At 37.2% G+C, this 14,274-nt stretch overlaps 1 protein-coding gene across 2 annotated transcripts in view; it reads right to left on the bottom strand.

The window, feature by feature from the left end:
* IARS1 (isoleucyl-tRNA synthetase 1) overlaps window positions 1–14,274 on the bottom strand; it is a 107,784-nt gene that overhangs the window by 70,075 nt on the left and 23,435 nt on the right. For both annotated transcript variants that reach the window (XM_075159340.1, XM_075159341.1), the window contains 4 exons: window positions 11,186–11,246; window positions 9,445–9,540; window positions 4,390–4,512; window positions 2,843–2,934 (listed from right to left, as the gene is read on the bottom strand). In XM_075159340.1, the coding sequence (XP_075015441.1) occupies window positions 2,843–2,934; window positions 4,390–4,512; window positions 9,445–9,540; window positions 11,186–11,246 (372 nt within the window). The remainder of the gene's footprint in view (window positions 1–2,842; window positions 2,935–4,389; window positions 4,513–9,444; window positions 9,541–11,185; window positions 11,247–14,274) is intronic.

Here is a 14,274-nt window from a genome sequence, read left to right as displayed (position 1 = left end):
TCTTCTAGCTGTACTGCCAAGTAGTGTCTCAGCAGGAGACAAAACCAGAACAACATAATGAAAATCTGCCCAACCAGTAACACCTTACACATTTCTGCCCCTCATGACTGGTGAGAGGATTGAGGAAACCAGATTCAATTCTTTGCTGTAGAATCAAATGAGAAATACCCATTACTGGGTTGTGTTTTCCATCAATACAAGACAAGGGAAAAACCACCCAGACAGACCTATATCAGAGACTGATGCTTACAAAATCCCTGCCTAAACATTCCTCTCTGTCTCAACTGAATGATGTTTTGTTCCCCTTATAAATACATCCTTTAGAATTGTATCAGAGGAATCAAAGCACCTGAGCAAATGGCCTGTTCCTCAGCAGTGCCACAAAATTAGCATTCTCTGACATACGATCTTTATACTTGAAAAGATGAAGATTGGGAAGACCATTCTCTGTGGACACTACACACTCCCATAGTTTTCTCATACCTGTTTTGGACTGCACAGCTGTTGTAAACAAATTATTGTGATCTTATTCCCATTCCATTGTCTCATAATTTAGGAAACAAATGATAGAGAACTGGTCACGTGCTATGCAAGATGCTTCTTGGCTTTGCTTTCACTGGCTTGAAAAAGACAAAGCTCTCTATCTGTCAATAGTAGAGCTTCCCAATATTGCTTTCTGATAGAATGGCACGCAGTGGCTGCGATGGACACTTTGGCTGTCACGCTAGTTACCCTTGCTATCTTTCAGAGTTGTTAAATTGCTACCTAGACCATATAGACTCTCAAAATCTCACATCTACATAGAGCGTTTTTGACCAATGATCTCCATCTTCAGCAATTCCAATGAAGGGGAATTCTAACTGAAAACTGTCTACTGTGTACTTACCAAGTTGTTACTGTTTTCCTCTCTCAGATTTTAAAGTTTAGTTCACAGAAAATTACTACATATCACAATAACAAGAAAATGTAGAGAAGGACCTTAATTTGATGATAAGTAAAGAGGGAAAATATTTCAATGTACTGAGGATTCAACAACCGCCTGGTTTCAGGGAAAAACATGAATAGTAGTACATTAAGTAGAAGAGTCTGATTTCAAAGTTTTCTTACATTAATCAAAATAACTTATAACTATGTTCGAAGTTAAGAACTACTCTTCTACTTTTAGCATATTCCAATTATGGTTTGACTTCTGATGGCAGTGAAATGAGCTTTTCAAGAAAAATCCATTATTCTGTTCTTCCCACCAGATAATTTGCTGCTAGGTGCTGCCTGCAACTTATCATCAATCAACAAAAATGTCAACAGAGTGGCAGGATTAAGTATGTTCTACAGAATCAGCATTTCTACATTACTGGTTTGTCTCAGAAGGCCATGACTGTACATTTGAATTGCTACATAAGAAAAACACAAGTGTTGCTTGTTTTTGGGCTGCCTTTTTCAGAAATTGTCCCAAATCGTCAAGGACATAACACTTGAAGAGTAATTCCCCTTCCTCCTCTAGGTAGCTGTCAGAAACAAACCAATCATGCTATTCAAGAGCAAGTAAAGGTTATTCTTGCTATAGATCAAAGATAAATGCACACTGCTAAAAACACTTCACCTAGTAGCATTGAAGCTAGATGGAGAGAAAAGCTTTTATCACAGTTATTTCAGTACAGGTGCTGTATGACTTAAAATGTCCAAGTCATTTCAGATATGTAATTAGATTTTTTTTTTTGAAGCATGTCTTTACTTGTAATAGAACAATTTAATACAATATTTCTACTAAAAGATTACTGAAGTTTTTTTTTTTAAATTTGACATCGCTCAGTGATTTTTTTTTCCCCCCTCAATTTTGCCATAGCAATTGTATACATTTAAAACCAGAGAGGACACTAATAAAAACATGCTTTATTTCTAGATTAAATTTGTCTAGCCTGTATTTCTCACAACTGAAACTTCTTACGTTAGTTTACTACACTGAAGGCCCATGGAGACTTGCACACGGAGTCCTCCTTCAACCTCTGCAAAATTCCCAATCTGAGAAGGAAGATTCTTGACAGGTCTACCTACCTGACATTCCAGAGCTAATCTTGAATTTCTAGTTGACAAAACCAAATATTTCTAGTAAGTGACTAAACATGTCAACTACTATTTCTGATCAGAGACGTACCCATTATTTGTAAACTCCATTCAGGAATGCTGAGCAGAAAAACATATTTATGTATTACACTTACTACCCACTGCAGTGGATAAATGCTAACTTTGATTTTAATCAACAATACAGACGTTTCCACATTATAAGCAACTGGGCTCTCTCAGACTCCAAAGAAAGAAGTAATTTTACAAGGTTAAAAAGAAGTATGATAACAGCTATAATATAGCCAATTTATTCAAAACATGGAAAGTTTGAACACAAACATTTAAAGATGTTCTGCAACATACTTATTTGGATGCAATTCAAAGGGTACCAAAATATCCTTTTCCACCACTCAGTACTTAGCTGTTTAGAAAATAAGCTTTTTAGACTTATTATAGCCATCTTCGAAAGGTAGTTAGCAGTACTACGTGCAACACCGAAGAATGAGAAGTTCAAACTACAAAAACACATCTGTAAAATCATAATAGAAAAAAAATTTTCAGCACTACACTTAAATTCATCAGATTTATGGCAAAAAATTTTAATTTATTTTCTTAGTAAACCAAAATTGGAGCGCCCCTAATTCAATATTCTTGATTCCTGTTACTGTTAGTCTCGTTAAAAAAAAATTAAGTAGGTCAAGGGAGGGAAAAATGAGACAAACCTGAAGAACTACTCAGTGAGAACCCTCAGTCTTAAAGCCATATGCACTTCTCTCCTTACCTCCAGCAGAAAGGATAGCTGTGCTTAAAACTACTGCTGTGAACCAGTCTGCCTTTCTCTTTCAGTAATTTAATGATGTTCTTATCTGCATCCTAAAAAGACAGAACAAAAAGTTTTCCTTGGAATACAAATTTCACTATTTCAGGAAGCTACTACAGGATTTGTCTCCAATACCCAAATTAAGAAAACCCCTACAAATAATCCAGTATCACACACACACACAAAAAAATCCAAAAAGCTTCTATACAATTTATGCATTTACTGCAGAGGCACTGTAAAACACTAAATTTGGAAAGCTATTTGCTCTCCAAATCCTAGCACACAGCACCAGTCCCTTTTTGCCCTTAACTCTGTTTCCACATGCACACAACTGTGTACAAAATTCAAATTTTCTGTAGCATTAATACAAGCCAGAACTCACATTATTTAATATCTTAAATCTTTTATTGAGTCTTCTTATTTTGTGGCAGGAAGTCACATAGTGCTTCTTACCTAATATTTAGACTTCACTACAACACATTCCTCTAACATAACTACAGTTACAGAAGTTGAAGCATCTTTTACAATACTTTACTAACTAAACAGGATTTATGTTCTAAGCTGGAAGTTAAAGTTGTACGTTAATAATCAAAGACAGTCTACTGAACAAACGAGTCAACATGACATTAAGAAAGGGGAAAAAAAACATACAAAGATTTATGATACAGCAATATTCATAAGCTAAGAATTCAGCATCATAAGAATATTTTCCAAGAGCCTTAAATTCAGATTCCTACCAGCAAGAAGATAAACATGTAGCCTCCAGTGTTCTCTTACTTGCCTCAATATATAGCAGGAAACAATGACAGCTGTTTAAGTTCAAATGCAATACAAGACTTTTAAGCCTTTTTCAAGTAAATTGTGTTTGCAGGAACATGCTTTGCTATCAAACTGTACCAGCAGGAAACTGACTAAACCCAATTTGTTTTCTTAGCACATAGAATTAGAGAGGCACTCCTTTCTATGGATTTGTGTCTGTAGCAATCTGGAGTTCCTGTGGGTTCCTTTTACATTGATTCTCTTGCATCTATTGGCAAGCAAATTCACATTGCAACACGTCCCACAAGTGGGAAAAATAACTGGATTTCTCTCCTCTAACAAGTCATGTTACACTAACGGGCTGGTATAAATTTAATGACGACATTTGTGAATTCGGAAGTCATCCAGAGGTAAAGGAGGCCTCTGCACACTTGCCTAGAGACTGCATACATAACATTTCCGTAAGAAACAAGGGAAAAGTGAGACTCTTTCTGCAGTAGATGCAAACAGGAGATACTCCTCTTCCCTTTCACTACTACATCCACAGTATTACTTAGGTTTCAAATTCTTTATTTTTCAGATGTTGTAATAAACAATTGCAACATTGTTGCCAACGTTAAAACCCATTTTTATTTTTCCAGATATTAAAGACACATTGAAGACAAAGCCACATAGGGAAAGAAAAGAACACTTCTATATAAAATTTATCTTGAACAAAGCAGTAATTTACTTTCTCCAAGACCACTAACCTTCACATACTGTCCAGCAAAGTCAGTCACTTCTGCTGTGAAGCAGCCTGACGCATCAACCGGACAAACGGGCACAGAATCTTTCTGAATAATATTAAAATCCATGCAGACTCTGTAATCATCCTACAAAAGAGAGAAATGCTAAGTTATACAAATACAAAATACTAGTTAAAATATCCAGCCCTGGAAAAAGGAATTAAATATTAAATAGAAAATGTGATGACTGGACAAGAATAGCAAACTACTCAGCCTTCACTAATCCCAAATATGCATAGGAAAAGATGTATTTTACAGGATTGTACTTTTATTGATCACAGAAATGATGACTTCTCCAGAATGTGTTTTCTCTCACCCCTTAGAGAGGATATGTGCAAGTGCTTCTGTGCATATACATATATGTGCATATATATACACACATATTTTATGTGTGTGCATACACACATACATACGTGCAGTCAACAGCTTCAGGCTACTATTGCATAGTAAAGGAAATGACAACCACTATGTACCAGCCAGAGACTTGTGTCTGTTTAGCAAACAAGCCTGCATGGCATTTTTCAGAAGGCAGGTTGTTTTAATCAATCTAATTCTGGAACTCCACATAAGAAATCCCATTTTCTGAATGTCTTAATGATCCAAAGCCTTTAAATCTGTATTTCTCAATCTTTGTTGGCCCATACGCAACGCTACTGACCAAGAACCACACATGGACAACATCACAGTTTATTTTCCTGGCCAGCCTCCATTTAAATTTTTAATTTCCTGTAGCAGTAAGGAAAAAAAAAAAAAAAAATTAAGAAAAAGAGGGTCACTTCAGACTTTCATGAACATAACTGAACAACAATGGTATCTTAGAAAAGATTAAAACAAAATTATTAGAGGAACAGAAAAGTTCAGATACTAATTTCAAGTCTGAAGTCAAAGTAAGTCCATATCGTAACCAATTGTCACTCCAGGTTACCCACTTTCTTGCCTGAAGGCGAGAAAACATTATTGGGGGTGGGAGGGGAAGGGAGAATGGGACAGTTGCAGATCAGACGCTCTCAGCACATTCATAGAATTGCTTCATTTTTCCTCAAAGAAAAAGGCCCTGTCTAAGCCTGCATCAAGTAAGTCAGGTTGCTTTTTTGAGTCTTAGAGATTCCTGTATTGCTGCTCTGATGAAGTGGGGGAAACCACAGACTTCAGGAACAAAACCTGAAGTTTTGAGTGGTGTGAAACACAACCTGCAGTGACCCTGTCCGCCAAAACTGGCAGCAGTTGAACTGTTAGCCTCCTCTATGCTTAGAGCTCGTTTACCGTTCGTAAAACGCAGTAGCTATTTCATAGGAGCTGCACTCTAAAGCAATTTGTCCACCTTGATCAAGGAGACCACACCAGAAGCAAGTGTGTAAACAAGTGTTAAATAAGCAAGTGCTCCACAGCTCGCTCAATTCTCCTTTCCTAGATATAACCAACACAGGCGAGCCGACTTTGGAGTGACAGAGCAGAGTTTCCAGATCCTTTCTGTGGTCCTCATCCTGTACCTCCAAACCTACCCACTAGTCCCTGTACTTAGCAGCTCCCGCAAGCCAGATCTGGCAGAGTTGCCTGTTGATCCACAGTATATTTTACAATGATGAAACTCATCCATAGCAATAGTGAAGTTGGCTACTTCATGTACCAAGGCGTTACATGCAGAAATGAAAAACCACTTCAGCTACAGCACTCATTTACTCTAGACCATATCTCTCCACTCTCCAGCAGCTGCAGACAGCCATCACGATTATTCAACCTCCACTTGGTCAACCAGCTTCTTCAGTCAATAGATTAACTGAAATAAGCCCATCCTCAGTTGACCTTTCATCAGCTATTTTTGCTGAGATACAGCAAGCAGACTGCAGTGTTAAAAATGTAGGCCAGATGACAGAACTAATGTCAACCCTGATTTGGCAGTGAATTGTAGAAGGCTTTGAAGCAGCAGCCAGCAAAGACTACAAAGCTTGGCATGCTCACAGCCTAGCTCAAACATAATAACAAACCCTCCACTTCGCAGGACCTGGGTCAAGAGGTGGTTCAGTTCGATTTGCATCGCTGATGCAGCTAATGATATATAAAGGGCTTTGCTATTTTGGTTTTCTACAGTTAGTTCCCTTCCTTTGACGAACTCAAACTTGAATGTAAAAGCTTTCCAGACTGACCTGCCATTTGACTTAATGAAGATTTGCTTCAGTAACCACAACCCAGGAATATATTCAAGCACATACAGAAATCCACAAATGCTCAGCTCCACTGAAAAGCTACGACAAATTTCAATTCTTTCCCGGACAGAAGTCAGTGTTCACTTTTGTACCCCTGCCACAATTAGATCTCTCAAAAGATTACAAATAAAAGTTAAAAACCATACACAATATGAATGAAGCAGGAGCTATTCAACAGCTCATTGATGAGAACTCAAAGCTTTTCCACCTGAAATTTAAAAAAAAAAAGAAAAAAAAAACCACACAACAAAACAGCAACAAAAACATGAAGTCAAAAGGTACACCTTCAGCAGATCTTAAAAATGGAGTATACTTTTGCAATTTACTGAAAAGAAAGTGCAACAGTCACATATGTATGACTCAGTCTGAGCAGACACTAGAAATATAGGGCTTGTATGCAAATTAAAATGTTACTAAAGCTTTTTAAGTTGACTGTAGATACATCTACATATGATGAAATGCCTGAGCAGCTGAATTTAAGTGTCATGTTAATCTGGAGGTACAATGAGTTTACAGTTTTTAATACAAGTTTGTCTTGTTCTGTAAGCTTTAATTTTGATTTCTATTGAACTGAAATAATAGAGCGCTCTGATACTGCGTGCCAGCTTGCATTTGGCAAAAGCATCACACAAGACAATTAAATGACATATCCTGGAACTAAACAAAGGTGAATTTTTACTTTAAATTTTGTTGGAGAGGGATACATTTCTAAGCTATAAGCAATACAGAATATATATCAGTAAGTAAAATAAGTAAAAAAAACCCCTTACTTTCTATCCCTATTTGTCAAAGGGACTTATATCGAGGGGAAGGGATACAGATAAGGTATGACACTTTCTGTGAAGGACTGTGCTCTTTTTCTTCTCCTCTGACCTTGCCTCCTGGCTCCACTTACCCCTTTCCTCTTTTCTATTCATCTTCAACACAACAGTAAAGGAATTCACAGAGAAGCCAATTAGTTAGGAAGACAGTCCTGCCTACAGTCATGAGTTATCTCCCTTCTTTCATCTAAGCTTGTCTACTTAAAGGCAAACATTTAATGCCAACACACGTAACACTCACATTCTATACAGAGCCTACTGTACAATAATGAATTTCTGAACCTAAACCAGAACCCTTTGTGAGCCTTTATGAACAAAAACAATCAGTGGGCTGTCAAAAGTGAACTACATGCATCCCAAAAGAAAAAAGGTTGCACCGTTAAGCGCAACATATACTATGCAATTTCCTTCTAAAGGTAGCATATCCAGTTGACTCAGGTCTATCCATCACGCATTATAAAATCAAACTGCTCCCTAGCTAACGAGTGCAAAGTTTTGTTTGTGGTGTTAGCGTACGTTTTCCCCTCACACAAGTATTTTATGCATTTTTTTCTTTACAATGCATTTAACCGATACTCTCGTGTTTTTAAAAAAATGTTTTTAAAGATAATTGCTGACTTCCCACGAGAGAGAGAAAGGATTTTTTTTTCCCCTCTATGTTTACACAGATCTCTGTGGGCTTATAACAAAATCAAATAAAAGAGGGCAGATAATCCTTGCTCTAACCGGTCGCTCAAGCTTTCCAACAAGCTGTTTCTAACAACGGTATTGTGCAAATACACAACAAAACAACACAGCAGCCAAGGGCAAGTTTCTTCCAGAGCTCCTTCTCTATTAGCTGCCTGTTCTCTTCCTTTACTCCACCTCCCACAGCAAGAGCTCCTGCCTCAAAACCAATTCTGCTCCCTCACACCTCAGTCAAATCCTTGCAAGATTTAGCTATAGGGCAATATCTGAGGTGCAAGGGGTGTGATAGGCTTTGAACTTCTTAAGACACTCTACCAGTCACCATAAAATTCTTTATTAACTAATAACATAGAGCCCCGTCTGTTTTATTTTATTCACAGCTGTATTAAGCTGGGACATCTTTTCATGTCAGTGTTCATCCTGACAAGGGAAACAACATCACAATGGATGCACCCTTCAGAAAAATGCAGAAAAAAAGACAGAAAAGGATGGGATATTTCAGACGAATACAAAGAGGCCTATTACTAATGCCAACAGTTTCCAGAAATGATGATAGAGCTCGTGGTCCAGGGATTGCTAATTGCTTGGCATTGGCAGCTCTACTGCAAGTTTTTTTGAGGACATCTTTGGATAATGACTGAAGACAGGACACGATACAAAAAGGACAATGAGTCCAAACTAGTGCATTTAATTCATGTGTCTAAAAACTGAAATGATGAAATCCATGAAAAATTATCCCTCTTAACCTTCAGAAGAATAGACTAAAGGCAAGGACAATAAAGAGAAAAAAGAATGGATGCAACAAAATCCTTTTAACACCGAGGGATAAAGTCTCAGTACAAAAGCAGTCAAAGCATCTTTTCATTCTCTAAAAGCCCAATGAGTAATGAAATTAAAACACTGAAGAGGGGCAGTGTGCTGAGCAGAACTGCTGTTACCATCCAAAATTATCACTTAGCAAAGCCAGTTTTGACTATCAGTGTAACAAACCATTTCTTCCCGAAGCTGTAAATTTAGACTTTGAGAAAAGCTAAGATCGATGACACTCGGAAGTGGTGAGCTCACTTCACATACCACAAGAATAACCAAATCAAGGGACACCTAAAATCTCCAGTCTTGCACACAAAGGGCACTAGTGAGTGCAAGAGCTCATTAGAATACGACACTACATTGTATTCTTACATTTTTAAGTAGCAAATGGGAGGATTATTAAATATCATAGTCACCCTGACAGACAGTCCCCAGTAGCTCGAAAGCCAAGCAACGTGGAATAAAATCAACATAACAGATATGTAGTTCATACTCACGGCACCAAAATAGGGGGCCTGATGTACAACACCTGTGCCTTCCTCCTCCTTCACATAACTGTCTACTACCACAGCAAAGGCACCTTTATCTTTGCACTGTAACACAAAAATACATATACATATATATATATACACACACACACATATATAGCAAAACAGAATTCTTAAGAACATGGAAGAGCCACTAGCCACCCACAAGAGTAAAGAACTGCATCAAAATAAGTGACAGTAAAATGTGACATTCCTGACATTATTTAATCATTTCCCATAGCTAAGATGCCCAGGCTGTATACTTCATTTAAACAGTGTCAAATGTGATTAAACCTAAGACCTCTCCAGAAGGCCTCATAGTCAATTACTCTTCAAGCCACAGATCTTCACACAGTTCTGTGCTTAACAGACTACAAATCAATACACTCCTCTAAGTGAGGATACAATCAGGAAAGCTACAGGGATTCTACATACAGAAGTCTCCTTGCATTTTTCTATGTCCCCTGTACCTTCTAATTTTAAAAAAGAAGTTTGCTTTTATAGTAATACATTTTCTTTATTTCCTCCAAAGAATGAGAAGGTAGTAAGTATCAAGTAAAAAAAAAAAAAAACCAACAGAAAAAATTGCCAAGAAAAGATCTGACAATTTTCAGTGTATTCAGTATGTAGATAATGAAAAATAAAGCTATTTTCTATTCCTTAAAACAAAAGTAGTAAAAAAAAATTACTGCAGTCACAGCTGAACCAAATATGTTAAAAAATATTACGTTGGCTTGTTCTGAAGAGGAATATTTTGAAGTAAGACATCCATTCTAAAAAAAAAAAAAACACACCAAACAAAAACACCACCAAAAACACACACACCAAACAGTAGATGCCCATCTGCTCCTTAGAAGTATAGCAGGACTCTAAAAAATTTATCCATCCCAAATCTTTACACCTGCAGCCCCATTTTTCAAATTCAGCTATGTGTTTGACCTTTCTCTAGAAATAACAGGTCCTGCTCCCTACAGAGGTTTTCTCACCTTCGCCAACTTCAGCACACGCTTCAGAACAGATGGTAGTCACAAATGACCAAATCCCTTACACAAGTTAACAGCTGCTCGTCCAGCAGTACTGTAATCCACTTCAACTCTTTGCAAAATTTAATCCATTGTTAATCAGAACTTTTTTTTAAACATATAAATTGTCTACCCCCTCTCTTATTGCTATATATTCTATTATCATCTGCAATGCTATTAACTACGCTAGACTTACGCAGTGCTTAAATGCTGCACAGGAGGACATCCATAAAAAACAGATGCATCAGTAGTTATTTCAGCAAAGGGTTTTAACTCTTCAGTGGAAAACACTACACATCTGCAACTGTTATCCACAGTCATTCTCTTGTGAATACAAAATTTGTGGACTTAACAGGCAGACGACAGAAGCTCGCCAGATGAAAAGCTGAGAGAATACTGCCTATTTATTAATGTGAATTGGAAGTTTCTCTGCAATCTAAAGTCGAACTACTATTCGACTACTATTTACTGAGTTCTTACTCTGGGTGTATTTAAAACTTAAGTGAAAAAATACAGAAAAAAGTCAACCTTCTGTTTTTCAACCTTCCGCTAGATTTTGAACTACTTTAATACGATATGGGGTTTGTTATTAGGATGCAAGACTTTTATAATATAAACAAGGAATACTGAGAATCGTTTTTACGTTTGTCTTTGTATCCTGTATCAAACATCAAACTTGTTCACCTTACCTGAATAAAATATTCAAAGAGTGGTTTATATTTCTTGCCTTTAAGAGCAATGCCAGGAAACCTGAGGAAAGAGATTTACATGAACACAAATTAACTTGAAAATCGCTTAGTCAGCTGCTAGGAATGCTATTTTTTCCTATTTCCTTTCTCCCCATCCCTAACAGAATTTGACTTCATAAGCTGAAGAAAAAAAAGTATTTTCTCAATAGTTTGCTTCCCTTTTCTACACCTCTTCAGCAATTTGGGCTTGGACAAAAACCATAGCACGTCTTAATGCATCTCTGCTAATAGTCAACAGGTACGCTTGTATTTGATGGTCTTTCAATCACGCAATCATTGTAAATTAATGTAGGAATTAAGCATTTATAACAATCTATTTCTGGTAAAGCTGTGGAAGGAGCTTCTAGATGAAACACAATTTCAATTTAATATTCGTTACAACAAAGCCCTATAGCTCAACATGTTTAACAGAACTAAATAATCCAAACCACCTAAAAGTTATATGCACAGAAGATTGTGATACAGGGTATTGCAGCATTTAAAGCTTTGATACCTCATTTCTTTTCCTGAAACTAAGCATCCAAGCTCTCCACGGGCATCTCAGGGAAAGATCTAACAAAGTCAGGACTGACCGAGGAACCAACTGAGCCAGACAAGAAATGCAAGACAGAAATAGAGCCTGTAGATCTGGCAGTCTTGAGGCTTCTGACAATAATTGACACAGATGGTGATCAGGTTGGGATTCACCGCTCAGAACTCTCCTGAAAGTGCTTAAATCTTCCATTTCAGGAAAAAGCCTCGTTAAAACACAACTTCATTTAACAGATGGGCTACCTCTCAATGTGTCACAGCTGTGGTCTTTCCCCATACTCTTCTTGATCCACATCTTCCAAAACAACGGTCAAACCATAAAACATGACTACCTCAAAGGGGGGAACTCTACAAAACTGTTTCATTGTACAAAAAGGAACTCAAGCAGTATCTAATGCCAAGTTAAAGAGCATGACTCCTCAATTTGGCATACACAATACCCACTAGGAAAAGGGGATATTTCTATTTTAAGCCACAGCTTCGTGGATGGTTTATATATTTTATATTACAAACAGCCTTAGGAATGTTTGAGGTGCTTAATCGGGATCAGATGAGAGAAAAGCATCCCACTGCTCAGCCACACAGATGTGGGAATGCTCAGACACAGAACGTGAAGCATTAGAACTGGCTTAAAAAAAAAAAGTAGTTAAATTCTTATTTAACTCAAGTAAGTGAAAGGTAAGAGTTGTGGATCACATTCCCGATTTTCCCTTTTGATATCTGAAAGACTTTGTTTATCAAAGTCCTGAACTTCAAGCTGAAGATCTATACAGCGCTGCCCTCTTATGACCTAAGTTATAGTAATAACAGACTCATTTAAAATCACTATAGTAATCCTTCACTCTCAAGAGATCAGAAATCTTTGTTGGATTCTCTAGAATCCAAAAAGAGACAACACTGGAAAATAGTGTAAAGAAATGAAGTGTTTAATATGCAAATAGACTGAAATGTAACACAAAGGGAAGAAAATGGTCATCAATCATTTCATATCTACCACTGCTAAATAACATGCCACTCAATGGCCAGAAGTGGGATAATATACCAAGACATTCGTGCAAAGCTGCAGGAAGTATTCTGATAAAGACAGCAGCCATCTCACCAGTGAAACAAAGCAGCAGTATTCCCATTTGCTCTCACACAAAAACCTACCATCTGCATCTGGGAGGAAAAGGGAGAGCAAAGTCGGGTTTGGGGAGGAGAGGGGAAGGCTGAGAGTACTCAGGAAGTTCAGATGACTTTAGATAGAGAAAATTTTCGGCAAGATCATTCTTGACTTCAGCCTGCCACTTGGTATACAGCAAGCGTCATGATTTTCTCCCTTGAGGGCCTAACTGCCTGAGAATTTAAAAGTGAGCTAAAGAAAGAAAAAAGTTAAAGAGCAGAAATGTGAAAGTTCATTTCCATGAACTTATATACTCACAGATCTAAATCTTTAAAAGATCCATTCAACTACCAGCTACCTCTTAATTGTCTCACATTTCACATTTGAGAGAACTGATTTATTACATAACACAAAAATTGGAGCACGACCAAAAAAAAAATTGTCAGCTTGAGAAGACTGTAGCACTAACACAGAAAGAAGAAAAATATACTGCCCTGCAATGAGAATAGAAATTGCTAACAGCCTTATGTATAGGCAGAGAGATTTTTAAAAAAAAAAAAAAAAATCACAGATTTGGGGAGGGAGGGGGGAAATTAGAAATACAACTAGGCAGGACATAAGCAATGACAACTGAAACCTGTGTATGATGCTCTGATAAAGAGCAGGTGCTTCACAGTTCTGATGAAAACACCACACCAAAAAAGGCCAAAACGTTCAGTGCATTCCTGGAATGACTGCAGTCAGACAGAAATTAAATTTGTAGTATTCCATTAAAAGAAGAATTTGGAACCAAAAGACAACAGATCAACAAGAATGAATACATCTACCTTGCTTATATTTTTTTAAGTCTAAAGGAAATGCGTTCAAAAATCTTTAAGAAAATAGAGTGGTTTTGGTAGAAGGCTTAGTTTTTAGACACTCCGAAGAAGTTTCAAAAGACTGGAAAGGAACACAGTACCTATACTTCAAGAGAGAATACTGATGGACCTAAAAACCAGTCAGACTAGCATAACAACCTGATTCAACTTTAAATGATGGAACAGTTTTTAAGAAATGAAGTGCTAAAGAACATACAGTATGAATTTGTTAAGAACAAGTCACACCAAGCCAAATGACTTCTTTTTACGCAGACTACCTAGCTTAGATAGCAAGCAAGCAGATAGATTTAAGTCTTAATGTTAGTAAGACTTCTGACACTTTGACATGTCATTCAGACACACACAAATATTTTAACTGGGTGACTGTACATTTACACGGACGCACCACCTCTTTGAGAAAAAAAGTTATTGTTAATTCAGTATCAGACTGAAAGAAAATTTCCAGTAGTATCCTGGCAGAGGCTATCATAATGTTGACACTATTCAATGGCGAAAAAAAGGAAGGGAGGAAAAAAATC

Source organism: Calonectris borealis, chromosome 10 (assembly GCF_964195595.1).
Source record: "Calonectris borealis chromosome 10, bCalBor7.hap1.2, whole genome shotgun sequence".
Classification (NCBI taxonomy): domain Eukaryota; kingdom Metazoa; phylum Chordata; class Aves; order Procellariiformes; family Procellariidae; genus Calonectris; species Calonectris borealis.
This window is presented reverse-complemented; position numbering and strand designations above follow the sequence as displayed.